Genomic DNA, 27649 nt, shown 5'->3' on the forward strand with positions numbered 1-27649 from the left:
TGCCTAGAAACCGCAGGCTTTGCGGCTGTCGTTTATTATTTTATCACATATTTACATTCCAGTAGGCAGCCTGTCCCCCTGTCCACCAAGGTCCTTTGGTCCTCACTGGTCGGCCTGCTGCAGACCCCCAGGTGCAGGCGCGTGTGCAGAGTCGAGGCTCCGCAATGTCAGACATTCAGCAGGAGAGGCCGGTGCTCCTCGTCGGCAGCATCGCTGGGAGGAATTTCATAAATGACAAACAGGGAGGAGTACAGGCAGCCCAGGAAGGACACGAGGCTGGAGAAGTACATCACTCCGTTGGCGCTGCCCACGGCCGAGGTCAGGGGCCCCAGGACCAGGGAGACCAGAATCTGGGCCAGGAAGTATTGGCAGCTCAGCAGAGAGATGTCCACGCCCATGCCCCGCCGGGTGCCGTCCGCACTGGACCCTGCAAACTGACCCAGAGGAAGAAACGTGTCAGCGAGACCCGTCGCAGCCGGCACGAGGTGACCGAGCTCCATGTGTCCTGCGAGCCCAGGAGGCCTGAGCGGCCACGCACAGCGGCCTCACATTTTCCAGTGCCGACATGCACAGGGAGTTCAGCCAAGAGTTTAACAATGTTTGTGTTTGGAGAGATGACGACAATGAAAAGAATCCGTGACTAATGGGGCAGATGAGGTGGCCGGAGACACTTTCCCCCTCAGCACTTGAGCTCTTCCCCGTCCTCTCACCCAAAGAAAACCCAACCTGCACAGCCAGGCGGCCACTCCACTCCCGCCATCCCATCCTTCACCTTCGTCCGGGATGGGACCCGCCCAACACCACTCCCCACAAAGTCCTCTGCACATGACGCCCTTTGGTCCTCTGTCTGAGGCTCCGAGGTCCTCGTGGCCTCCAGCTTGGACGCGTCACTCACTCTCCCTTCCCTGCATGCCACGCTGGGAGACAGTGGCTGAGAGTGTGGTCTGTGCAGAGCGACAGTGGGGAGCCGTGGCATGGATTTCCGTCACTCAGCTCCCCCAGCACCAGCCGGTCTGCAAGGTGCTGGGTGAGTGGGCATTGCTGTGACTTGGGAGCTTGGGCCTCCCCTGCGGCTTCCCTGTGCCAATTCTACCCCCATCAGAAGGGCTGTGCTCAGGGCCAGCCCAGCTGAACGTGTCAGACTCCAAACTCCCTAAAACAAATCAGGCCCAGGCCTAGGGGAGGCAACTGAGGCATGAGATTAAAAGGGAGAGAGAGAAACTCAGTAATCCAGGTCACATTTCCTTCCTTCCTTCCTTCCTTCCTTCTTTCCTTCCTTCCTTCCTTCCTTCCTTCCTTCCTTCCTTCCTTCCTTCCTTCCTTCCTTCCTCCCTTCCCTCCCTCCCTCCCTCCCCTCCCTCCCTCCCTCTCTTCCCTCCCTCCCTCCCTCCCTTCCCTCCCTCCCTCCCTCCCTCCCTCCCTTCCTTCCCTCCCTCCCTCCCTTCCTTCCCTCCCTCCCTTCCTTCCCTCCCTCCCTCCCTTCCTTCCTTTTTCTTTTTCTTTATTGAGACAGGGTCTTGCTCTGTTGCCCAAGCTGGAGCGCAGTGGCACAATCTCAGCCCACTGCAGCCTCAGCCTCCTGGGCTCAGGTGATCCTCCCACCTCAGCCTCCTGAATAGCTGGGACTACAGGTGCATGCCACCACGTCTGGCTAATTTTTAATTTTTTTTTTAAGAGATGGGTCTGACTATGTTGCCCAGGCTGTGCAGGTAATATTTCAATGCAGCATTTTAAAATTTCAAAGTCACTGCAAAAGAAAATTATGGTGGGAACATTATGTGACCATAAAAAGGAATGAGGCCCTGATCCAGGAAACAGCATGGATGGAGCTCGAAGCCTACAGCTGCGCCACAGATGCCAGGCACAAGAGACCATGGATCGCCTGACTCCATCACAGGAGACGTCCCAAATAGGCAAGTCCATGGGGACAGGAAGTAGGTTAGTGGTCACCTAGGCCTGGTAGAGTGGGAGGGTCAGAGGGGTGACAGCTGACAGATTTTTCCTGGGCTGACAAAACTGTTCTGAAATTGACGGTGGTGACGGTTGTACAACTCTGCGTGTGCCGAAACCACCGAACGGTGCACGTCACACGCTATTAGATGGTGCACGATATCTCAATACAGCTGTTAAAAGTCTATGCTGAGCAAAATATCAACAAAAATTTAAGGCACTTTATTTATTTATTTAGTTATTTATTTGAGACGGAGTCTCGCTCTGTCCCCTGGCTGGAGTGCAGTGGCGCGATCTCGGCTCACTGCAAGCTCCGCTTCCCAGGTTCTCGCCATTCTTCTGCCTCAGCCTCCCGAGTAGCTGGGACTACAGGCACCCGCCACCACACCTGGCTAATTTTTTGTATTTTTTAGTAGAGACGGGGTTTCACTGTGTTAGCCAGGACGGTCTCGACCTCCTGACCTCGTGATCCACCTGTCTCGATCTCCCAAAGTGCTGGGATTACAGGCGTGAGTCACCGCACCTGGCCTGTTTATTTATTTACGCAGCCTCTGTCACCCAGGCTGGAGTGCAGTCGCGCAATCTTGGCTCACTGCAACCTCCGCCTCCTGGGTTCAAGCGATTCTCCTGCTTCAGTCTCCCGAGTAGCTGGGATTATGGGCACGGGCCACCACGCCCCGCTAATTTTTGTATTTTTAGTAAACACGGTTTCGTCATGTTGGCCAGACTGATCTTGAACTCCTGACCTCAAGTGATCCACCTGCCTCGGCCTCCCCAAGTGCTGGGATTACAGGCATGAGCTACTGCACTCAGCCTTTTAAGGCACTTTTAAATGCCATTTTTCTTTTTGCCTCAGATTCCAATATGGGGTGGCTCAGCACTGTTATTGATCCTCTCTTTTTTTTTTTTGAAAGTATTACTATCTTTATTATGGCATGCAGTAGTATTTTATACATTAGGTCATTTTATAGTAAAAACATTTATGTACAACTGTAGAGAAACTGCTGCACAGATAGCTCCAACTTGAATTAGAAACTATTTTCTCTGTAGAAAATAGTAAAAATTATAACATTTACCAACCTAGCCCAGTGAGTTCATTTAAACAAAATAGTAGCTAAATATATTATATGTTTATAAATACAGGTTGAATTCTGGGATCCAGGAGAAACTTGAGTTTCATTGATTGAAACAGCCATGTTTTAAGTTATGTGAAGTGAAATTTCATTTTTTTTTTTTTTTGAGACAGAGTCTTGCTCTGTTGGCCAGGCTGGAGTGCAGTGGCACAATCTTGGCTCACTGCGACCTCCACCTCCAGGGTTCACGCCGTTCTCCAGCTTCAGCCTCCTGAGTAGCTGGAACTACAGATGCCCGCCACAACGCCTGGCTAATTTTTTGTATTTTTAGTAGAGACCAGCCTGACCAACATGGTGAAACCCCGTCTCTACTAAAAATATAAAAAATTAGCTGGGCATGGTGGCACCTGCCTGTAATTCCAGCTACTTGGGAGGCTGAGGCAGGAGGATCGCTTGAACCCAGGAGGCGGAGGTTGCACTGAGCCGAGATCGTGCCATTGCACTCCAGCCTGGGCAACAGAGCGAGACTCCATCTCAAAAAAAAAAAAAAAAAAAAAAAAGGAAAAGAAAAATTGATGTTTTTGTTCTGCATGGTTTTTTGGCAAAAATTCTGATTTTTAAAAATACTGTATTAACATGTTATTGATCTGGATTGCTGAGTTTTCTGAGCTTCACTGCCTCCCCATAAGCCCCACCCTGAATGACTGGGACAGGCGTCAACAGGAGACCCCGTGACCTGACAAAGGAGCAGGAAGGGGCAGCCTCCCATTCCGTGCATCCCTGCAAAGGACAGAGCCCAACCCAGAGCCTGGGTGAGCTGGAGGCTTGTGCTAAGGAAGCAGTGAGGGGATTACAGGCAGGTGCACACCCCAGGCTCAGAAGGGCCCCCCTCGGTTGAATGCTCTGCCATTGCTGTCTTGACAGTCATCACTGTGCACCCGGCTCTGCGGATTGTGCCACTGGTCCTGGGGGACAGTTCTCAGGATGGGCTTCTCCAAGAAGCGGACCCGAAGCAAGACAAGGGAGAGCACCTACCTTCTTACTCTGGTAGTAATCGCAGAGCAGCGAGTAGGGCAAGGTGCACAGGGTGGAAAATAAAACCCCGTAGGTTATGCAGAGCGACAGGACCACGTAGAGATTCCTGGAGAGGGTGGCGAGCCCCGTCCCCAGGCCGAAGGCGAGATAGGCGATGAAGTAGAGGGTGCGGACGCTGAGGAACTCCTCCAGCTTCTCCAGGATCGCTGCGGGCCACAGAGAGGGTGAGCGGTGCCACACGGCCAGAGCCTCCGGGGACTCAGCTTCCAGCGCTACCTCCCCACGGCTGACCTGAAGCTAGCAGCGGTGGGACCTGGCTTGGCAGGCCACTTGCCCCAGACCAGAAAGTACTTCCTGGGGCACCCAGGGGAGCTGAGAGACCGCCCCAGTAACTCTGGTGGGAGCCCAGGACAGGGCTGTCTGGCTGGATGGCAGGACCGGGGTGTCCTGTTCACACCGGCTCGGGTCAGGTCCCCCAGGGCTTCTGCCGGTGGAGGGATCTTGGGGTTGTGACACCAAAAAGGCTCAAGGACTGAGGGTCTCGAGCTAAACCTCTGTGTTCTTGTGTAATTATGGGCACAACAGCAGCCCATCCCGTCGTCGGCCACCATCTTTACGCCCCCAAGAGGACGCGACAGCATGGATATCAGCAACGGGGCTCCCTAGAATCGATAAAATGGGGCCAGTTCCCCATGCCCCAAGGCCACACGGCTATGGGGGAACCCAACACCCAAGGTGACGCCCCGTGGACTCGCAAGTGAGATCTGACAAATTTCTTCTTGCTGCAGCCCCTCAGTGACCCTCTGCTTTGGGGCTCGAACCCATGAAGATGGGGGCAACTAAAATAAAGCAGTTGGCAGATTATGGCTCGAAGGCAAAGTCCAACCTGCAGACTACTTTTGTAAATTTAAAAAAAAATTAATTTAAAAAATCAAAAAGAGATGAATATTTTGTGACATGTGAAAATCACATTAAATTCATATTTCAGTGAACACAGTGCAGTTTTACTGGCACACGGCACGCCCATTCGGTTTCCCCTGTCTGTGGCTTTCAGTGAGGGGCTGCAACAGAGACCACTGGGCCGGCAAAGCTGGAAATACCAACTCTGTGGCCTTTTGCAGAAAAAGTGTGTGGACTTCTGGGATAAAATTTGCCCGGTGCACGCTACCAGCCAGGCCCCATGGGGCTGGCACCTCGGCTTCACCCTGGTGTGAACTCAGCACCGTGCTCCAAGGGTACCCCAGACAGAGAACCTCAAAGTCATCTGGGCCCCTGGCCCCTGCCCACTCCCATGTTCCACGATCACTCACCCCTGCCCCCACCTCCCTGGGGACAGGTTGCTCCCTGAATCAAAGTGGGAAGGAGCTGGGCGCTGGCAGACAGTACGCTGCCTGGGAATGGCCTCAGGTTCCCCCTGGGCCCCCACTTCACCCTCGCTACGGCCTGCGGGTATAGTCAGGTTCTGACAAGCACCCGTGCCCCGTAGGCCACCAGCTCTCAGAGGCCTGAGGCCCACAAGCTCTATTTCTTCAGTCCGGCTCCCCCAGGCTCAGTGCCCTGCAGCGGGGAAAGACAGTGACGCCCCCCAAATTGGGATGTAGTGTCTGCAATCGTAAGGACATGAACCTGCCTTCACTTCACATGCTCCAGGGACCCAACCAAAGCCCTCACTGCCGTGCCAGCCTGGCTGGCGGCGGGTACCTGAGTAGAAGGCTGCACTGAAGGCGTAGATGCACATGCCCCAGCAGCCCATGGTCACGCCACTGTTGTACTTCTGATACGCCTCGGACGTGTGTGGGGCCTTGGGGTCCCCCTGAAACACCACCTCGCCCATGAAGTCCGTGTAGAAGAGCAACATCCCCTCGAATGAGAGCCACCCTGGAAGAAAGAAAGGGGTTCATGACCTCGGGGGCAAAGGCCAGCACTCTGCCCTTTCTGTAACCAACACGTATCTACTGGTTATAAAAGCAAGGAGCGATTAAAACTGTGTTTGTTTCTGATATGGTTTGGCCGTGTCCCCACCCAAATCTCATCTCTAACTGTAGCTCCCGTAATCCCTGTGTGTCACGGGAGGGACCTGGTGGGAGGTAACGGGATCATGGCGGTTCCCATGCTGTTCTCCTGGTTGTGAATACGTCCCATGAGACCTTGGTTTTATAAATGGCAGTTCCCTGCACACGCCCCCTTGCCTGCCGCCATGTAAGATGTGCCTTTGTGCCTCCTTTGCCTTCTGCCGTGATTGTGAGGTCTCCCCAGTCATGTGGAACTGTGAGTCCATTAAACCTCTTTTTCTTTATAAATTACCCAGTTTTGGGTATGTCTTTATTAACAGTGTGAGAACAGACTAACAGAGTTTCCTTACAATTTTTTTTTTATTTTAAAACACCATATATTTCTATAAACATGAGGCAAGGGTAGCAGTGGAGGTGCTCCAGCTACCTCGGCAATACAGGGGAGGGGGTCCATTCAATTGGGAGAAATCCACCAGGAAGCACAGGCATGGATGTGCTGGCAGATGTGCTTAGCACTCCATTCCTTGAACCATGGGAATTCCGTCTTTGGTAGAGGAAGGTGGTATTTATAGGCCCTCTCGAACCATAATGAATTATCATCTATAATGTTCTATGCCATCGAGAATTATTAAACAGACTCGTTTTGATGGCAGCAGAATATTTCACAGTGTGGGTGCACCCTGATATATTTAACCCTTCCCCAACTGTTTGACACCTCTATCCCCCATCACAGACTGTGGCTGTCCTAAGCCATGCTGTGATCAGTACCTTGCATATATATTCTGAATATAGTTTTTGATTACGGGCTTGCATGGAATACTGAGTAAGGTCACAGGGGAAAAAGGTAGGACCATTTTCAAGATTCTCACCCATTACGAAACTGCCTTCTAGAAGGTCATGTTGATTTATGTCCCATAATATACGAGAGCCTAGATTATCTCAAATTCTTTTTTCTTTTCTTTTCTTTTCTTTTCTTTCTTTCTTTTTTTTCTTTCTTTTTTTTTTTTTTTTTTTTTTTTTGAGGTGGAGTCTTGCTCTGTCACCAGGCTGGCTGGAGTGCAGTGGTGCCATCTCGGCTCACTGCAATCTCCACCTTCTGGGTTCAAGCAATTCTCCTGTCTCAGCCTCCCAAGTAGCTGGAACTACAGGCACTCGCCACCACGCCCGGCTAATTTTTGTATTTTTAGTAGAGACGGGGTTTCACCATGGTGGCCAGGATGGTCTTGATCGTCTCACCTCGTGGTTCACCAGCCTTGGCCTCCCAAAGTGCTGGGATAACAGGCGTGAGCCACTGTGCCCAGCCTCAAATTCTGAATCATGTTCAAATGTTCAACCACTCAACAGCGAAAAGAGACTAAATGGAATGAAATGCAAGTTGGTGCTTTTCATTCGTCATTCAAAGGCCAGCCGTGTGAATTTACGAACGGCAATAGACACGGGCAGGCAGGTGTGGGGTCTGTGCTTGAAGACAGAGCAAGACAAAGTTGGAAGGTGGGAAGGTGGGAAGGTGTGGGTCCATCATTTCACTGTGGAGTTGTCCAAAGGGCTTCAGGTAATAAGAATTTTGGCCCTGTGGAGACCCAGGTGTCGGATCCAGAGTGAGCTATGTGGCTCTCAATGGTGACACCTGGTTTAGTTTGGGGCTGTCCAGGGCAGGCACCCCGGAGAAAAGCCCTCCAGGGCAGCCACCGCACCCCAGGCCTGCCCTTGGTGCTGCTGTAGGGGGCTGGTGAACATAGAAAAGTTCTGGGAAGGGAGGCTCAGGGACATCCTGGGAGGCCAGTGGGGCGAGAGCCCTGAGCAGGACCGGGACTACGGGGAGGCTTGGCCGGGAGCTCACCCAGGAAGTGGTTGACGCAGAGGGTGCGCAGTGCCTTGGGCATGTTGCAGATGGTGGAGCAGAGGCGGCCCACGGACAGAGGCTGCTCCACAAGCTCGCTGGAGCCCGTCAGCTCGCTCTCGTACTTCACGCCGTTGAGCAGGATGTTGGCGACCTGGGAAGAGCCCACAAACCCCTCATCAGAGCCCCGCACCCCATCAGACAGCGCAGACTCTGCTCTGCTCAGGGGAATGCGTTCTCGGAAACACCGCACCGGTCTGTCTTCATATCAGACGGCATGAGCCCCGCGTGGACACCAACCTCAGAGGAACGGCTTCAGGGCATCGCTTCTGAGGCCCGGACCAGCTAAGACTAGAATTTCATTTCAGGTGTGCCTACGGTTTGGCCACAGGACACGATCTGTGCCACAGGGAGTAAGATAAGACTTTGCAAAATGCAAAATACATTTGAAATACAAACACGTGGGTCAGTTCAGATCCAAACACTTAGGAAGTCCTTTCTTTTTCATAAGAGAAGGCTGGGAAAGACTTATTTCAAGGTGGCCACCAGGAACATGTGTTCAAAATTCTCTCTGGACAGGTGGAACCTCCACCACACAGAAGACAGGGTGCCCCTGCCCACACGAGCACCTCGGCCCTCGACAGGGGCTCACACAACACACAACAAGCCCCACGGTCAACAGGATGGAAACTGGTGCGAGGGGCTTTGATTTCTTTCCGGGGCTCAAGAACAACATTCCATGGACATCTTCACTAGGTTTGCAAACTCCTCCTGGAATGAGAAGGTTTCATTCCAAGTAGCCCTGCTTGGGTTTGGGGTACAGACTCCAGTCAGGGGAACTTGTCATTTTGTTGTTGTTGTTGTTGTTTTAGAGACAGAGTCTTGCTCTGTCGCCCAGGCTGGAGTGCAGTGGTGCAGTCATGGCTTACTGCAGCCTCAGCCTCCTGGGCTCAAGTGATCCTCCTACCTCAGCCTACTGAGTAGCTGGGACTACAGGCGTGCACCACCACGCCTGGCTAATTTTAAAAAAATTGTTACGGAGATGAGGTCTCACTATGTCGCCCAGGCTGGTCTCAAACTCCTGGCCTCAAGTGATCCTCCCTCCTACCTCGGGGAACTAGTCGTTTTTGAATTTAGACATTTGAGAGCAAAGAGGCGCTGCTGCCTCGCTCCACTGGGGTGTCTGTGGTGCGGTCGGCCTTGGACACTCCCGGTGGGAAAGGAAGCGGAGAGGCCGCAGTGCCGGCTCCCAGGACACCCACATCAGCAGAGCGCGTCCCCCACGCCTGCGGAGGAACAGCGCTGCAGTTCCGCCTCTGTCTCCCTTGAGCCTGGATGTGTTTATATTTAGCTCATGGTTTTTACTTTCCTCAAAGCACTGATGCATAAATTACACTCTACGGAGAAAGGAAACGGAAAAAAGGGATGAAGATGAGATTTTCTTTTTCTTTTTTTTTTTTTTTTTGAGATGGAGTCTTGCTCTGTTGCCCAGGCTGGAGTGCAGCCGTGTGATTTCAGCTCACTGCAAGCTCTGCCTCCCGGGTTCACGCCATTCTCCTGCCTCAGCCTCCCCAGCAGCTGGGAGTACAGGCTCCCGCCACCACGCCGGGCCAAGTTATTTTTGCATTTTTAGTAGAAACAGGGTTTCACCGTATTATCCAGGATGGTCTCCATCTCCTGACCTCATGATCCACCCACCAAGTGCTGGGATTACAGGCATGAGCCACCATGTCTGGCCCGAGATTTTCAACCACACCTAAAGAACTGAATCTAAAGCCAGTCTGAACTTTTTGAAACAGTCTGGGATGATCCAGTGTTGACAAAGGCAAGATAAATTACCCCGGCATCATCCACAACGAGGCTGGCGGTGCCCTCGACCTGAGCAATTAGAAAACCTCTTTCCGGCCGGGCGCTGTGGGGTGGCTCAAGCCTGTAATCCCAGCACTTTGGGAGGCCGAGACGGGCGGATCACGAGGTCAGGAGATCGAGACCATCCTGGCTAACACGGTGAAACCCCATCTCTACTAAAAAATACAAAAAACTAGCCGGGCGATGTGGCAGGCGCCTGTAGTCCCAGCTACTCGGGAGGCTGAGGCAGGAGAATGACGTGAACCCGGGAGGCAGAGCTTGCAGTGAGCTGAGATCCGGCCACTGCACTCCAGCCTGGGCGACAGAGCGAGACTCCGTCTCAAAAAAAAAAAAAAAAAAAAGAAAACCTCTTTCCTTTCCTTTCCTTCATAAGGACGGGCTTTCCTGGCTCTCCAGTGATTCCCAGTTCCTCAAGCCCTTTCCAGACAAGAGCTGTCTGTGTCCTTGGTGCCACCAGGAGCCTCAGTAGATGTCCCTGTGAGGCCTGCGCACGCCTAGGCAGCGACCTTCCTCGTGCTGAGACTACGCAGGCGTGAAGACACCCCGGCCACACACACCAGAGAAAAGCAAACGAAAGGCACCATCCTGCTCACTCCAAGGAGAAAACGGGGCCGGGTGTGGTGGCTCACACCTGAGATCCCAGCTCTTTGAGAAGCCAAGTTGGGAGGACCACTGGAGCCTAGGAGTTCAAGACCAGCTTGGGCCACATAGTGAGACCCCTATCTCTAAAAAAAATAAAAAAATTAGCTGGGTGTGGTGGCACACACCTGTAGTCCCAGCTACTCAGGAGGCTGAGATGGGAGGATCATTCGGGCCTGGGAGATTGAGGCTGCAGTGAGCCGTGATTGTACCACCGTCTTCCAGCCCCGGCAACAGAGACCCTGTCTCAAAACAAAACCAAACAAGGCCAGGCTCGGTGGCTCACACCTGTAATTCCAGCACTTTGGGAGGCCAAGGCAGGTGGATCGCTTGAGCCCAGGAGCTCAAGACCAACCTGGGCAACACGGTAAGAGCCCATCTCTCTATATTTTTAAAAAGTACGTAAAAACCAAAACAAGACAAAATAATCAAAAAAGAAAAAAGAAAAGAAAGGTAGAGGAGAGGAGAGGGGGAAGGGAAGGGAAGGGGAGGGGAGGAGAGGAGAGGAGAGGGGAGGGGAGGAGAGGAGAGGAGAGGAGAGGAGAGGAGAGGAGAGGAAAGGAAAGGGGGAAGGGAAGGGGAGGGGAGGGGAAGGGAAGGGGAGGGGAGGGGAGGGGAGGAGAGGAGAGGAGAGGAAAGGAAAGGAGAGGAAAGGGGGAAGGGGAGGGGAGGGGAGGAGAGGAGAGGAGAGGGGAAGGGAGAGGAGAGGAGAGGGGAAGGGAGAGGAGAGGAGAGGGGAGGGGAGAGGAGAGGAGAGGAGAGGGGAGGGGAGGGGAGAGGAGAGGAGAGGAAAATAAAGGAAAGGAGAGGAGAGGAAAGGAGAGAAGAGAGGAGAGGAGAGGAGAGGAGAGGAGAGGAAAATGAACAGTGCAAGCCCCATTTCCAGTTAACCTCCGACTAAATCAGGGAAGTCATCTAGGCAGAGACAGGACATGTTAACCCCTGAGGGGGAAATGAACTGAGGACCGGGTCCCATTTAAACCCAATGGGACAGGGCCAGGCAGAGCAGGGTCTACTTCATTTAGGAGACACGGCCCACGTGCCTCTGTGGCCAGGTGAGGTGTCTCCTGGGCCAGGTCTCTGGGCTGCTTGGCTTTTCCAGCTGCCTCCCTGGAGGGACCAGGCAAATGACACTCGGCTTTGTAGGACCCGGAACACCACATTCCTCCTGAAATGCACTCTCCTCCTGCAACGCCCGCTGGGGTGGGCAGGCCAGTAACTTTTATGTCTACTTTAAATAACAGAATAACCTTTCTTTACTTAAAGACCATGGATTCTGGCTGGGTGTGGTGGCTTACGCCTGTAATCCCAGTACTTTGAGAGGCCAAGGTGGGCGGATCACTTGAGGCCGGGAGTTCAAGACCAGCCTGGCCAACATGGCGAAACCCCATCTCTACTAAAAATACAAAATTAGCTGGGCGTGGTGGCGGGCGCCTGTAGTCCCAGCTACTCGGGAGGCTGAAGCAGGAGAATCCTTCGAACCCAGGAGGTGGAGGTTGCAGTGAGCCGAGATCATGCCTCTGCACTCCAGCCTGGGCGACAGAGCAAGACTGTGTCTCCAAAAAAAAAAAAATCAGCCCATGAAACCCCACAGATCAGTTGGTGGTCTTGCAGCTCATCTGACCTATAGAAAATACAACTCAAACAGCTTTCTGGAAGGTTCTTGGCCTTCGCGGAAGATGGCACTGCCCTGGAGATTCCCATTTGTACAGCCTCCAGGAGTGAACCGATGTCAGGCACCAGAAGGGATGATCCCAGACCTGCAGGTTCACTGTCAGGGAAGACTTGGATGTGTTGGCACGGGATTCCCACTGCCAAAATGGGCTGGAGCCCGGACGTCTAGGGAGAAATACCAGGAACAAGTGGGGTGCACACCATGCCTGTAAGAAACTCACTGGCAGGACAAGCCCGGCCTGAATTACGTTTGGGCAAACATAAGTGTTTAAAAGAGTTATCGCTGTCGCTCCCAGCCAGGATTTTAAACCACCTGATACCTAACAAATGCTCTGAACTCACTCACTCATAGGTGGACTCAGGGCCAGAACTTGTTCACTAACATGCAGGGGAAGACGTCATGTTTCTGAGGCTTGTCTTTTTTTTTTTTTTTTTTTTTTCTGAGACAGGGTCTTGCTCTGTCACCCAGGCTGGAGTGCAGTGGTGCAGTCATGGCTCCCTACAGCTTCAACCCCCTGGGCTCAAGCCATCCTTTCTTCAGCCTCCAGAGTAGTTAGGACCACACATGTGTGCCCCACACCCCGGCTACTTTTTGTATTTTTAGTAGAGATGGGGTTTCGCCATATTGCCCAGGCTGATCTCAAACTCCTGAGTTCAAGCGATCCTCCTGCCTCAGTCTCCTAAAGTGCTGGGACTACAGACGTGAGCCACCGCGCCTGGCCTCTAAGGCTTTTCTCTTTAGGCCAAAGCGCTTGACAATACCTCCATGACAGCCGGGAATTTCTTCCTGGATGGACTCTCCCTGTTCGTCATGTAACTGACCAGGGGGACCCCCGACGCTGCCCTCTGAGCCCCGGCTCCCCCGACATTTGCTGTTACCTGCTGACTGAAGGTCACATTCCTTCTCCTGCTAGTTTCGGGACCCCCTCCTCCGGCCGTGTCCGGGATGGCCAAGGTTTGGGGTCTCTTCAGAATCCCTGACGATCTCGGCTTAGAGGTGTCCAAGGAGCCCACCCTCAGAATGTCCCCGTCAGAGCCGGAGGTCAGGGCACCCTCTCTGCCCTCCAGAAGTCCACGGTCCTGGCGGTAGAAGCCATCGGGGGCCCGGGGGAAACTGACGCTGATGGGCGGCCTGGGGACACTGCCGGGGATGGCCAGGTAGCTGTCGTGGCCGCCCGTGAAGCAGTCAATGAGGACGCTGTCTATGTTGGCGGTGCCGAAGGATGAGGCGAACTCGCTGATGCCCGTCAGGGAGCTGTCCCTGCTGATGAAGCTGCCGTACTTGGGTGTGAGGGGGCTGGGTGGGGAGATGGGGCTGGAGAAGTTGGTGGCCACGTGCGACGGGAGGGTGTCACCCGGGCCTTCCTCTGGCAGGACAGGTGGGGATGGGGGCAGCGGGAGGCTGGGGCTCTTCATAGCTGCCCGCTTCTCACCCGGCGGCCGCAGCGGCCTCTCAGGGATGCTGACCAGGGTCAGGACGGTGGTGACGCTCAGGGTGACCGCGGTGAAGAGATAAATGACACGGAGCTGCCCCCCCAGGGCCCTCCCAAAGCCAGTTTTATCCCAGTGGATTCCGCCGACCACGTATCCGAAGCCTCCTCCGAGACCTGGGGAAAGAGACAGGGTTTGAGTTCCCTTCTGCGGGAGGAGAAGGCCCAAGCGTGGTGGCTCCGTTTCTTACAAGGACATGAAGGTAGCCAAGGCCATTCCAGGCACGTGGGCACAGTACTCGTCCCACCTAAACCCCAACGAAATGGGACAGGATTCCCAGGGCGGGCCCCTCGAGGAGGTCTCCCTCCTGTCCTGCACGGCCACCTGCAGGGCCCTTCCTGGCGCGACCCCCAGCGGCAGCACAGTGACCACCTGCCCACATCCCCTTCCACTTCCTGCCTGTTCCACTTTCCCCGTAACCTTTCAGGCCCCTGGAGCAAATGCCAACACGGGATACATCCTCCCTCCAAGGCCCCCTCCAGCTCAGGGCCGACCCCATCACCCACACACAGCCGACCGCACGTGTGCACGTGGGTGTTTGTCCCCGTGCATGGAACACCATGAGGAGAGTCACCCCTTCTGGTGACCACAGACGGGTCCCGCCTCCCCACACCCTGGCGGGCAGCTCTCTGGTCTCTGAGCCATCAGCCCACAGCAGAAAAGTAGGGATTGGATCACTGCTGTTCCTGCTGTTCTCGCTCCACGCCTCGGGGCACCGGCCAGCCCAGCCCTGGCCACAGAGCACGGCAAGAAACTGTGGGCGATGCCGTGGGGGCCCAGCCAACAGCAGCGGGCAGATTTACCTCCAGACCCCGCGGCTTCTTCCAGCTCAGCTCTGTGCTTCAATGGCAAAAGCCAGGGAAGCCACAGGGGCTCCACCCCAGCCAGCTGCGCGTCCACGACACCCACCCCATCAGGGATCCGGTGTTTTGTTTTGTTTTATTGTGAGTTGAGCCACATTTTGAGTCTGTCTAGTGTTGAGAGGAGAGGAGGGTTCTCTCGGTTTACCGCTGCTGGTGAGGAGGAACCTGCCTGCTACCAGCATGGGATTTTTGGTTTGGGGAAGACTTGGCCACATGAGGGGTTTACCTTTCAAATAAGAACTTCTACGGACAGGCCTGGGCTTCGGACACTCCCAGCTCAGCCTTCCACACATACCCAAGGGTGGCATGGCTGTGGATCTCATTATTTCGAGGTTTCACTGCAGATCTTCCTTCCTTTGTCCCAGATGGGCCTTTTCATTTCACTCGCATGCCCATTTAAAAGCCCCAGTCCCGTCGCTTCTCTGCCTCTATTGTTCTAGACTTGGGAGTCTTTCTGCCTCCCCACTGCCCCCTGGGCGTTTTATTATTCTTGACTTCCCACGCTCATGATTCTAATTACCTTCCCTCCTCCCCTCCTGAAAGACATTGTTGCTGTTCATGACCCTTATCCAAGGTCAGATTTCAGATAAACTTTATCTTTTATCTCTTTATTTTTTTGAGACGGAGTTTCACTCTTGTTGCCCAGGTTGGAGCGCAGTGACGCCATCTCGGCTCACTGCCACCTCCTCTTCCTGGGCTCAAGCGATTCTCCTGCCTCAGCCTCCCAAGTAGCTGAGATTACAGGCATGCGCCACCAGGCCCGGCTAATTTTTCTATGTTTAGTAGAGGTGGGGTTTCACCGTGTTGGCCAAGCTGGTCTCGAACTCCTGACCTCAGGTGATCTGCCCGCCTCGGCCTCCCAGAGTGCTGGGATAACAGGCATGAGCCACCACACCCGGCCCAGATGAACTTTGTTACTAATTTTCTTGAATGATCGAAGTGGTGCATTCTCATAGACGGGCGTAAGGTAAAAACCAACGTCCCTCTTCCACTCTGCCAAGCCCAGCACTCGCCCAGCATGGCCCCTTTAGAGGTTCCCTCGCCCACAGCAGCGCACGTGTGGAAACAGGGAGAGAAGCAGCAACATTTTCCAGGAGAGGCGACCCAGGCTTGGGGAGGCCGAGCCATTTGCTCAGTGTGGACTTTCAGCTTCCAGAACCCGAGCCCCCAACCACCGGGTGACCCAGCCTCTTCATTCGGGTCCTGTATGGGTCTCATTAAGCCTTTCCCTTGATTTTTAAACATCGTTCCAATATCTATTGCTTTTTCAAGACTAGTCAAGTGCAGCAGTGAGGGCTGGGGAAAGAGTGGAGGAAGGAGTTCCGTCTGTAACTGACTGTGAGCCATCAATCAAGACAACTCGCTACCTTCAGCCCAGCCAATTGCTATTTTATTTGTTTTTTATTTTATTTTTTACTTTATTTATTTTGAGATGGAGTTTCACTCTGTCGCTCAGGCTGGAGTGCGTGGCGCAATCTCGGCTCACTGCAACCTCCACCTCCTGGGTTCAAGCGATTCTCCTGCCTCAGCCTCCCGAGTGGCTGGGACTACAGGTACGCAACACATACCTGGCTAATTTTTTGTATTTTTAGTAGAGATGGGGTTTTGCCATGTTGGCCAGGCTGGTCTTGAACTCCTGACCTCAAGTGATCCACCCAGTTGAGCCTCTCAAAGTGCTGGGGTTACAGGCATAAGCCACCATGCCCAGCCCCAGTTGCTATTTTAAATGGAATTTTTTTCTTCCATTTTATTCTGCAACAAGGCAAATATTTTATATAGAAAAGCTAGAGTTATTTATTTATTTAATTTTATGTTTTTAGAGATGTGGTCCCACTATTCCCCCAAGCTGGTTTCAAACTCCTGAACTCACGCAATTCTCTTGGCTTCGCCTCCCAAGGTGTTGAGATTAGGCCACTGCACCCGACCAGTATTGACTTTTATACAGCACATTGATAACTAAGCATCATACTGAACTCCTGCACTGCTTTGCAGCCAATTCCCTTGAAGTTTCCGTACGTCCAGCCCCAGAGACCAGTGGGGCTGACCTCGCTCCTTCTGTTTGTGTCTCCCTAATGGCAGTGGTTCTGTGGGACGGGTGCAGTCTTGCCTCATTCCTGGCTTTGATGGTAACATTTCTCCTGTTTTGCCACTGAGCATGCCACAGGTGTGTATATATACACACATCCACGCATGGTATGTATAACACGTGTGGCCATGCACACACACTCGATCCTCATTCTCTGTAGATTCTGTATTTGTGAATTCACCTCCTCACTACCATTTAGTGAGGTAAACCCAGAACCAGACCTCACGGTGCTCTCACCATCATTCAAGAATTTGCACACAACAGCACATCGCCTGCACTTCCAAGGGCGCATGGTCCAGCTGAGGCCCCGCAGGGCTGAGCTCTGCTTTCTTGTCTCCACACTCACACTGGAAACAAGAGTTGGTGTGTGTGTGTTTGTTTGTTTGTTTGTTTTTTGAGACAGGGTCTCGCTTTGTTGCCCAGGCTGGAGTGCAGTGGCATGATCTCGGCTCACTGCAACCTCTGCCTCCCGGGTTCAAGCGATTCTCCCACCTCAGCCTCCCGAGTAGCTGGGACTACAGGCAAGCGCCACCACGCCCAGCTGATTTTTTGTATTTTTAGTAGAGATGGCGTTTCTCCATGGTGGTCAGGCTGGTCTCGAACTCCCGACCTCAGGTGATCTGCCCACCTCAGCCTCCCAAAGTGCTGGGATTACAGGTGTGAGCCACCGCACCTGGCCAAAGCAAGAGTTTTTTTGTGTGGTCTATTTAGTGCCACCTTTTTTACATTTTTATGTTTTCTGTTGGTGTTTCACTGTTTAAATGGCCTCCAAGCTGCCTGACGTTCCCAAGTGCAAGAAGGCCGGACGCACCTTGTGCAGAAAATGCGTGCAACAGTGATGCTTCGTTCAGGCGTGAGTTGCAGCGCTGTTGGCCGTCAATTCAACATTAATCAGCCAAAGGCATAGATGAAATAAGGGGTTTTAAACAGAAACTCATACAACAAGGTTATGCGTTGATCCATTGATGAAAATGTTGTGACTGGAGGCTCACAGGAACCTAACCCTGTATTGTTCCTAGGAGCGAGACTCGGTGTTTGCTAATTCAGGGTTTGTGGTGACTTTGTAGAACATAACTACCTCAAACAATGAGAATCCATGAATAGAAACATTTGGATTTATAGACCTATAATTGTTGTTTATGTGTCAACAGCATAGGTTGTGGTTGATGGGTGTTGTATGAGATACGTATCTTCTTTTTTTTTTTTATGAGAGAGAGTCTCACTCTGTCACCCAGCTCCCAGGTTCACGCCATTCTCCTGCCTCAGCCTCCCGAGAAGCTGGGCCTACAGGCACCCGCCACCATGCCCGACTAATTATTTTTTGTATTTTTAGTAGAGACAGGTTTCACCATCTTAGCCAGGAAGGTCTCGATCTTCTGACCTCGTGATCCGCCTGTCTCGGCCTCCCAAAGTGCTGGGATTACAGGCTTGAGCCACCACGCCCGGCCAAGATATGTATTTTCAATCACTTCAGTGTTTCTCTATATATTGGAATTCTCCCAGCTTCTTTGTTAAATCATGGAGTGAGGAAGGGCCTCAAAAGCCACATGTCTGAAGCCTGCAGCCCTGCAGACCCAGCCTCGGCCCTGCTGAGGGAGACTCACCTGCCAGGAGGGCGTGGATGTTCAGGCCTCGGTCCTGGTCCGCGGGGCTGCACACGTCCATCATGTAGGCGTGGCTGGGGTTGTCTGCTGAGTCGGCACTAAAGTCCATCAGCACCACCCCGCACACAGTCAGCAGCAGGCCCCACTTGTGGTTGCCGGTCACGTCAGCCAGGGCGATGCCAATGTCCCGGCCATTCAGCAAGAGTGAGAGGCCCAGCAGTGCCCCTGGACACAGAGAAACAAAGTCACCCCAAGAAAATGCAGACCAGCTCTTTCCCCCGCAGCTCACAACTTATGTCTAGAATCTTTAGGACCCAAGAATTTTTAAAACTTAAACCTCAAGCACAGCCTGGTGGAAAAGTCACCTGCAAACTCACCATATATTTTGCACTTGGATGGGGGTTTTTATCTCATTAAGCAGAGAAATAATGAGATGAACTTTATCAACTCATTTTTAAAAATGATCAAAGGATCTATTCTCACAGTTAACTCAGGTCAGGTTACCGGGCACTCCCTGCCTCACGCCAGTGCGTGTCCAGAGCTATCTGGGTAACTACTATGGTCAATGTTCTTTTAAATTTTCCTAAAAGGAGGCAGTTGGGGCCTTTTTTTTTTTCCTCTCCATTTTATTTCCATGCCAAAACAACAGACCTATAGCCAGGACAAGAATGAAAGGGCGTCTCCTTCCAAACCTTGAGGTACACCGGTCACTCCAAGCACCCAACAGAGGCTGCAGTAGGAATCCTGAAACAGAGCAGGCCAGTGGTCATTGCTGGGGTCCGCCGGGGTCCCCACGGCACATGGGGACATCGAATCAGCCTCCACATTCCTGAAGTGGCTGCTCTCAAACACCCCCAGTGCACCAAAAGAATAAGATGATGAAACAGAGTCAGTGACAAAACCCTGAACTCGGAAACCAAAGCTAACTCTTGGGATCGCTCGGCATCTCCTTAAATCCTCCACTTTGTACCCTAAGGCCCTAAGCAGCCACGACTTTCCTTGGGAATCCAAGAAATTTCAGGACCTTCCAGGCCCACATGTCACCAAGTGCTATGACTTGGACCCTCTGACAAGGAGAGCCTGGCATGAGATGGTGTCAGCCCTTGAGGACTGCTAAATCCCTGTTCTATTGTCTGGTTTTGATAAGGAACTTAAAATCTGGGATATGACCGGCAGTACCTATGCTCCCCACAGTCCCAGACTAATGAGGGGAACTTAACTCTTGATCCTCCCTTCTCCCCTAAGGACCCTCAAGCTGCTGCAATGAGGCTTCTGGAAGCTTCCAGAGGTCCTCCACCATCAGGGAGGAGCTGGGGCTCACCGAGGATGGGGCTGATGAACCACACCAGGCTGTAGAGCTGGTCAGGCAGGCCCATCTGCAGGAGCACTGGGGTCACGTACGCCGTCTCCATGGCGTAGCTGAACTCGATGCCAAAGAGGATGCAGCCGTTGAAAAGCAGCTCCCGGAAGGACCTCTGGGGGTGCAGGTCCCCGAAATCCACCAGCTCAAGCGGGCATGGGGTGTTGGGGGGCGGGGGTGGGGAGGGACGAATGCACTTCCTCCTCTTGGGGTGTCGTTTGAAGTTGTTGGCCCGGTGACTGAGGTGTCGTGTCACGGACCCCGAGTAGCCCGTGACCTGGGACCTCCAGAAGTCCTGTGGGGCCACGCTGGGGAAGAAGGCATCTCCCGGCGGGGTGCTGCTGGCTGCGGGGATCATCGTGGCGAGGGCTGGTGGGCGTCCCTGCGAGGAAAGCCCGTGGGGGGAGGCCACAGTTACTTCTGCCTGGGTAGTCCTCCCCCGACATTTGAGTTCACACTGCAGAATTTAGAGTCAAACACCGTCCCCCAACAGCAGAGCCCACTGCTCACGGTTGATGCTCTGGGCCTCACTTTCCCACCTGCAGCTCCTCTGCCCCAGGAGGCCGAAGCCCAGTGCCTTCCCTACTCAGAGAGAGGACCCCCGCCCTGCAGGTCCCCACCTCAAACTCAAAGGGACCATCCCCCAAACAGAGGCTCGGTCGGGACTGTCCTGAGGAAGTGAGAGCCTCTCAGCTTCTCTCAGGCCTCCAAGGACACCAGGGCTATTTTAGGACCTGCGGCCCATTTCCAGGGCTAATTTTTTCCTTCCCTGAAGGTCCCAGGGGACCAGAGAGGAAGAGAGACCGGGCATGGTTAGGAACCACCCCCAGGCACCCCGAGTGCTTCCTTGCGGTGCAGGGACAGCTCCTCTCTCCCCGGATAGTCATAGTCAGTCCCCTCTACTCCCTAACGCTTGTGTTCCCTCCTTCGCAGTAGGCCAGGGGACCCTCCCTAAAGGCAGCTGAATGGGCTTAACACGAGCCTCTTTCCTTTAGCACCCACTGACAAGTGAGTTTTAGTCCAGTGGGGAGAATTGAGGCTTTGACAGTATTCAAAAATGCTTTCTTTAAAGAAATAAGCCGAACTCTGGAATCCTGTAGTCACAGACAACACGCGAATGCAGAGGGACAGAACCAGGGAGAGCTGAGAAACAGATCCCCACCCCCCAGCTTCAACTTACTTTTTAAGCATTTTCACAATGCCCATGACCTAGGTAAGGAGTGAGCAAGTTCAAGGCCTTCCCAGAGAGACACCCCTCCACTCCCATCCTCCCCTGTCCTCTGCCCAGCTGGGGTTTGCAACCTGCACCACTTAGGCACCGGCTCCAAAGCGTCGAACTGTTTTTCACCCATTTGAAAGTAAACTAGATTATTAATATTAACAGAATGGATTCTAATATGTTAGCTTGTGTGTTTCAGCCAATGTCCACTTTTATAAGCACAAGGAGAGGAAAGCTGCTCAGATCAGAGGGGAAGAGACAGACACCAACACAATGGCGGGGGCGGGGGGTCCCAGGATTCTCTCAGACACAGCCCACCCCACCTGCTCCACAAAAAAGCAACAGACTAAATTCCCTTTGAAGTCCTTCCTGAGACATAGGCCCCCAAACTGGGACAACTTTCCCAACATTGATTTCTGATGATGGCCCTTGTCATTGGCCAAGATAAATATCACAGGCTTTCTCTCAAAATTAGTTTCAAGCTTCAAAAGTAAGGCTCTTCTTTTTCTGACATGAACTTACCATGCAGCTTTCCATCACACTATCACTAGACAATAAATTATTTATGAATCACTCTGAACTTCCTCACTCCGGATTTGTATCTAAAACTCTTCCACCACCCTACCCACTCAGAGATTGTGTTTCTTCTCTTTGGAAGACACCAGTGGTGAAAATGATTGGATCTAGAGACATCCCAGCAGGATAAAGAACACTGTGTTAATCCAATGACTCATCCATCCATCCATCTACCCACCCACCTATCCATGCATCCATCCACTCACCCACTCATCTATCCATCCACCCATCCATCCATCCATCCATCCATCCACCCATCCATCTATCCACCCATCCATCTTTCCACCCATCCATCCATCCACCCATCCATCCATCCACCCATCCATCCATCCATCCATCCACCCATCCATCCATCCATCCATCCACCCATCCATCCATCCATCCATCCATCCATCCACCCATCCACCCATCCATCCATCCACCCACCCACCCATCCATCCATCCATCCATCCATCCATCCACCCATCCACCCATCCATCCATCCACCCATCCATCCATCCACCCATCCATCCATCCATCCATCCACCCATCCATCCACCCACCCACCCATCCATCCATCCATCCATCCATCCATCCATCCACCCATCCATCTATCCACCCATCCATCTTTCCACCCATCCATCCATCCATCCACCCATCTGTCCATCCACCCATTTGTCCATCCATCCACCCATCCATCCATCCACCCACCCACTCATCCATCCATCCATCTGCCCACTCATCCATTCATCCATCCACCCATCCATCCATCCACCCACCCACTCATCCACCCATCCATCCATATATCTACCCACCCATCCATCCATCCATCCATCTATCCATCCACCCATCCATCCATCCACCCATCCACCCATCCATCCATCCACCCACCCACTCATCCATCCATTCACCCATCCATCCACCCACCCACCCATCCATCCACCTATCCATCCACCCACTCATCCATCCATCCACCCACCTACCCACCCATCCATCCATGTATTATCAACCCACCCACCTACCCATCTATGCATGTACCTATCGACCCACCCATCCATCCATCCACCCGCCCACTCATCCATCCATCCATCCATCCATCCACTCATCCACCCATCCAGTCACCCACCCATCCATGTATCCATCCACCCACCAACCCATCCATCCATCTATCCATCCATCCATCCATCCACCCATTCATCTACCACCCACTCTTCCACCCACTCACCCAGCCATCCATTCATCCATCTTTCCACTCAGTCATCTACCCATCCATCCTTCCACACATCCTCTCTTCTATTCATCTATTCATTTGTCTATCCAAAAACCATCCACACATCCACCTACCTATTCTTCCACCCACTCCTCTATCCATCCTTCCATTCACCTATCTACCTATCCTCCCTTCCAAACATTTACTCATCTACCCACCTACCCAGCCTCTAATTCAGCTGAGTATTGAGTACCAAGACACTGAGGTGATAGAGATAAAAGAAAGACACAGTTCTTGTCCTCGAGTTAGGTGAAAAGATGGAGGAAAGGGCCTTCCTGGGTGGTGGAATCATTGGGTAAAAGAGAGAGATGAGTAACAGTTGGGCCCAGTGGGGGTGGGGTGAGAGATGAAGCCCTCAGAAAGGTCTTAGCTAATCACGGAGGGCCTTGAAGCCTTGCTAAGAGATGGATTTTATTCCAAGGTGACAGGGAGTGACATAGCAGAGACAGAGTCTCCTGTCACTTCTATAAAGGACTTATCCTGTGGCCTTGGAAAATACCACGCTTTCCTGTAGGAAGAGAACAGATGAACCTAAGAACTATGTAGACAAGTAATACTTCATTTGAAATAGAATTCATTTATAAGGAGTAAATCAAGATTAACATGTTTAAAAAGCTAATCTTATTTATGTTCCTCACTGGCGTAGCTCAAGCACTTCTGCATGGTAAAACCTGCCGGTTGGCAGGTCTTCCTTCCAAAAACCCAAGTAGCAGTTAGCATCCCCTGGAGCTTCATTCATCAAAAGCACAGAAATAGAGCGCCAGCTCCAACCCCGTTTAAGACCATCTCCTTCCGAGTCGGGGGTGAGACCCAGCACAGGTGAGGTGGACAGTTGGATTGGACTCTGCCCGAAGGTCACAGACCCACGTATGCCCTCAGTGGCCAACTCCCTTTCCATCCCTCTGCCCAGCCTCTTCCCACCTTCAGGCACACAGACATATCTCCTGCTCTTTCTGATCAGCATTTAACCATAATGTGAACTTAAGTGCATTAGAAAGCTTCCCTTTAAATTTGGAATGAAGAACTGTGGCCTAATTTGGAAAAATTTCAGCTTTAAACAGCATATGGCAGAAGTGTGTGTGTGTGTGTGTGTGTGTGTGTGTGTGTGTGTATAGAGAGAGAAACAGAGAGAGAGAGTGAGAGAGAGAGTCTCCGTCTATCTAGCCCAGGCTGGAGTACAGTCATCATGGCTCAGTGCAGCCTCAACCTCCCTGGGCTCAGGTGATCCTCTCACCTCAGCCTCCCAAATAGCTGGAACTACAGGTGCACACCACCACACCACGCTAATTCTTGTATTTTTTTTTTTTTTTTTTTTTTTGTAGAGACGGGGTTTCGCCATGTTGCCCAGGCTGGCCTCAAACTCCTGGGCTCAAGGGATCCGCCTGCCTTGGCTTCCCAAACTGTTGGAATTACAGGCATGAGCCACCACGCCCAGCCCCTGAAGTGTCTTTTTGAAAAGAGGAGCCTCTTCGACCTTATTTAAAGTGGACTACGTAGATGGCCCACTTCTCTACCTGCAAGAGGATAACTCTACTGCCACCTCCGCCACACCCCACTGGAGCCTGTCCCAGCAGAAGGGAGAGCCTCGCACACTCAATGAACTTCTCTCTAGCATCTGAACCAGAATTAAACCTAGTTTAATCCTGGCTGGGAAAGTCTTTACTAAGGATTCATCTTCAAATCTGGGGATCAGCATTACCATTTTTATTAAAACTACATTTAGTAAAAGTTGTTCACAAATGTTTATTCTAAGAAGAATTTTAGAAATTCATTTTTGAGGCCAGGCACAGTGGCTCATGCCTGTAATGCCAGTACTTTGGGAGGCCGATGTGGGCAGATCACCTGAGCTCAGGAGTTCGAGACCAGCATGGCCAACATGGAGAAACCCCGTTTCTACTAAAAAGACAAAAAATTAGCTGGGCATGGTGGTGGGTGCCTGTAATCCCAGCTACTCTGGAGGCTGAGGCAGAAGAATTGCTTGAACCCAGGAGGTGAAGGTTGTAGTAAGCCGAGATTGTGCCACTGCACTCCAGTCTGGGCAACAGAGTGAGACTCTGTCTCAAAAAAAAAAAAAAAAATCATTTTTTAATGTTTCCATAAAAATGGGTGAAAGTGGAAATTAAGATCATAAAATCTGATTTTAATACACAAATGCAAACATTCGCCAGACCATCTTTACTGCACCATATGACCATTTACTCGGTCAAAAGGAAATGCACTCATCTCCCTGGACCCCCCAAAGGTTATACAGGGGCCCACTATGCTTCCGGAGTACAGGGGATGTTTAAAGTAACAGATCCCTCCAACTGTGTTGTGGGAAGTTTAAGCGGCAAATGAATAATAAAAGTAATCAGTGTCCATGTAGTTTGAATGCTTGCAACGATCCTACTACGAGCCAAAACCATTTCCTCATTTCTTTCTTCTCTTTATGAAAATGGGTTCCCGCCACAGGGTTGCCTTGGGCCACTTCCCTTCCTCAGGCTTATTTACTTATTTATTTATTTGGTACAAGTCTCACTCTATCACCCAGGCTACAGAGCAGTGGTGCAATATGGGCTCACTGCAAACTCCGCCTCCCAGGTTCAAGCAATTCTCCTGCCTCAACCTCCCAAGTAGCTGGGATTACAGGCATGCTCCACCACGCCCGGCTAATTTTGTTTTTTCAGTAGAGATGGGGTTTCCGCATGTTGGCCAGGCTGGTCTAGAACTCCTGACCTCAGGTGATCCACCCGCCTCGGCCTTCCAAAGTGCTGGGATTACAGGCATGAGCCGCCGAGCCCAGCCCCTCACGCTTCTTTCTACCCATTCTCAAAATTCTTCAGTGAGGTCCTCCCGGACCAGGAAGGGGCTCTGCGGACTTGGGAGGGTGCACTTAATAGGCTAGTTACTGAATCGCGGCCGTTTCCCACTTTGCATCTCCGGCAGCTTGACCCCTACTCCAGGGCCAACTTTTCCCAAAAGCCCAGGCCAGGTGCAGCCTGAACGTGGCTTTCTCCGCACCTGACTCTGCTTCCCTGTAAGAGCTGAAAAACATGCAAGGCTGTCACTCTAGAAATAATTGGAGAAGTTGCTTATTGTCGAGGGCAGAAGGAGCTGAACGGCTTCCATCTCAGAGCGTTCCCCTCGGTGCTGACTCGCTAGGGAAAGGGGAGTCCTCGGTGCCCTCGCTAAGTAACCCTGGGATGCTGAGGGGCGTTGCCAGGCCCCTGGTCAACAAGAGGGCTCAGCCCCAGGCAAGACGTGAGCTGGGAGCGGATGACACCTGCCCAGGTGACCAGGGACCAGGCCTCCGGCTCAAGGAGCGCATCAGGAGCTGGGGCCAAGGCCGGGGTTTCTTCCCCTTGCCAGCAAGGATGAGAGCACCTGCCATCTGGCCGGCACCTTCCCCTGGACCCGAGGCTCCTGCCCTCGGAGGGGCGAGACGGAGGAGCTCCGTGGACTCTGCAATTCATGAGACTTCCACGAGGAACAAAGGTCTCCGTGCCGGCCTCGGGTCCCGATCTCGGCGCCCTGACTACCCCGGGGCCCAGGGCGCGGCGCTCCGGCAGGCACCGAGCCAGGGAGCGGGCGGAGGGCGCGGAGGAGACGGTGGTACCTGTGGGTGGAGACGGCAGGCATCCCTGTCCCCGCTGGGCTGCTGCCTGCCCGGCCGCGGTCCCGGCTGCTGCAGCATCACCCGGGGCGGGGCGCTGACGTCATGGCCGCAGCCTCTGCATCCGCGCGGGGTTCGGAGCCTTAAAGCGGCGCCGCGCCCGGGGCCCCGCGGACGGGAGGGGAGCCCGGCGTCCTCCTGGGTCCTTCGCGCGGGAGGCCCGTCCCGGTGTTTCGCGCACGACGGCGCGGTCTCCAGGGTCTGCCAGGATCCCAGAGGAAAACTTCCCCTCGGCCTCACAGTTCTCACCGTTTGCTTCTGATTTTAAAAGAAATGAATACATTTTCGTGTCTTCATGTATAAATAGATGCCCATGTGTTCGCTGATACGTGAATGCCGCAGTGCGTGTGCCAAGCCTGTGCCCATGTGCTCAGTCGGGGAGCCGGGCCTGCTGCAGGCGTCGCGGCTCTGGGCCCGCAGCTGTCCAAGTCCTGGGGATGCCGCGGGAAACAAGGCAGAGTTCCCGCCCCCCGGGAGTGACATTTGATGCATTTATTATTTATTTCCTTTTTTAAAATACGGAGAGACAGGGTCTTGCTATGTGGCCCAGGTTGGTCTCCACTCCTGGGCTCAAGTGATCCTTCTGCCTCGGCCTCCCAAAGACCAGGTGTGAGCCACCGCACCCAGCTGCAGGACATTTGAGAGACAGATGCACCCACATTAAACAAGACATAAAAGAAATGGTATGTCAGAAGATGGCAACGCCCTAGAGAAGGGGTTAGGGAGTGTGGGGCTGGGGAGGTGCCAGCCTTGCAGGTTTCCATCGGGTTGTTGGCGAGTCCTCACCTCGAAGGTGACACTAGAAGAAGGACTTGAGGAGCAGGCCAGGCACGGTGGCTCACACCTGTAATCCCTGTGCTCTGGGAGGCCGAGACGGGCAGATCATCTGAGGTCAGGAGTTCGAGACCAGCCTGGCCAACATGGCAAAACCCCATCTCTACTAAAAATACAAAAATTAGCCAGAAGTGGTGCCAAGTGCCTGTAATCTCAACTGCTCAGCTGAGGCAGGAGAATCACTTGAACCTGGGAGGCAGGGGTTGCAGTGAGCTGAGATCGTGCCACTGCACTCCAGCCTGGGTCACAGAGTGAGACTCCATCTCAAAAAGAAAAGAAGGACCCGAGGAGCTGAGGAGGCCAGCCAGGCTGACGTGTGGGGAGTCACGCCAGGCACTGGGAAGAGCAAGTACAAAGGCCGGGGCAGAAGTGAGCTGGGCTGAGTCCAATCATCATGGATCGAATAATTATGCAGCCGGTAGTGGAATTATAACCCCAGGTTATACCCCCAGGAATGATAAGCCCAGGACACGCTGAGCTTGAGGGCCTTTGCAGCCTCTAGACCACTAGAGACTTGGGTTTGGAGCTCAGAGACGCTCCTTTGCAAGTCCCCTGCACATGGGAGCTATGCGGGTGAACCGTGGAGCTCGCACTGCCAGGGAGAGGTGCAGGGAAGTGCTGCG

The 27649-nt window shown here is 52.9% G+C and overlaps 1 protein-coding gene and 1 long non-coding RNA gene across 10 annotated transcripts; one reads left to right on the forward strand and one right to left on the reverse strand.

The window, feature by feature from the left end:
• Positions 1-26208, reverse strand: SLC45A1 (solute carrier family 45 member 1). Of its 9 annotated transcripts, none has more exons than XM_077975690.1 (9): positions 26136-26208; positions 19458-19878; positions 18829-18880; positions 18137-18361; positions 12972-13699; positions 7911-8064; positions 5760-5936; positions 4059-4264; positions 1-434 (listed from the first exon to the last, which is right to left on the reverse strand). In XM_077975690.1, exons 4-9 carry the CDS (start codon positions 18243-18245, stop codon positions 168-170), a joined length of 1641 nt encoding a protein of 546 aa, XP_077831816.1. In that variant the 5' UTR covers positions 18246-18361; positions 18829-18880; positions 19458-19878; positions 26136-26208; the 3' UTR covers positions 1-167. The 9 variants fall into 9 exon arrangements, with proteins under 9 accessions (XP_077831816.1, XP_077831812.1, XP_015001143.2 ...); XM_077975686.1 differs by having other exon boundaries at positions 7887-8064; XM_015145657.3 differs by having other exon boundaries at positions 18788-18880.
• Positions 23817-26208, forward strand: LOC144336616 (uncharacterized). The gene is made up of 2 exons (XR_013408585.1): positions 23817-24586; positions 25078-26208. It is a non-coding gene; the product is annotated as an uncharacterized LOC144336616 (long non-coding RNA).
• Positions 26209-27649: the final 1441 nt, after the last annotated feature.

Source organism: Macaca mulatta, chromosome 1 (assembly GCF_049350105.2).
Source record: "Macaca mulatta isolate MMU2019108-1 chromosome 1, T2T-MMU8v2.0, whole genome shotgun sequence".
NCBI lineage: Eukaryota > Metazoa > Chordata > Mammalia > Primates > Cercopithecidae > Macaca > Macaca mulatta.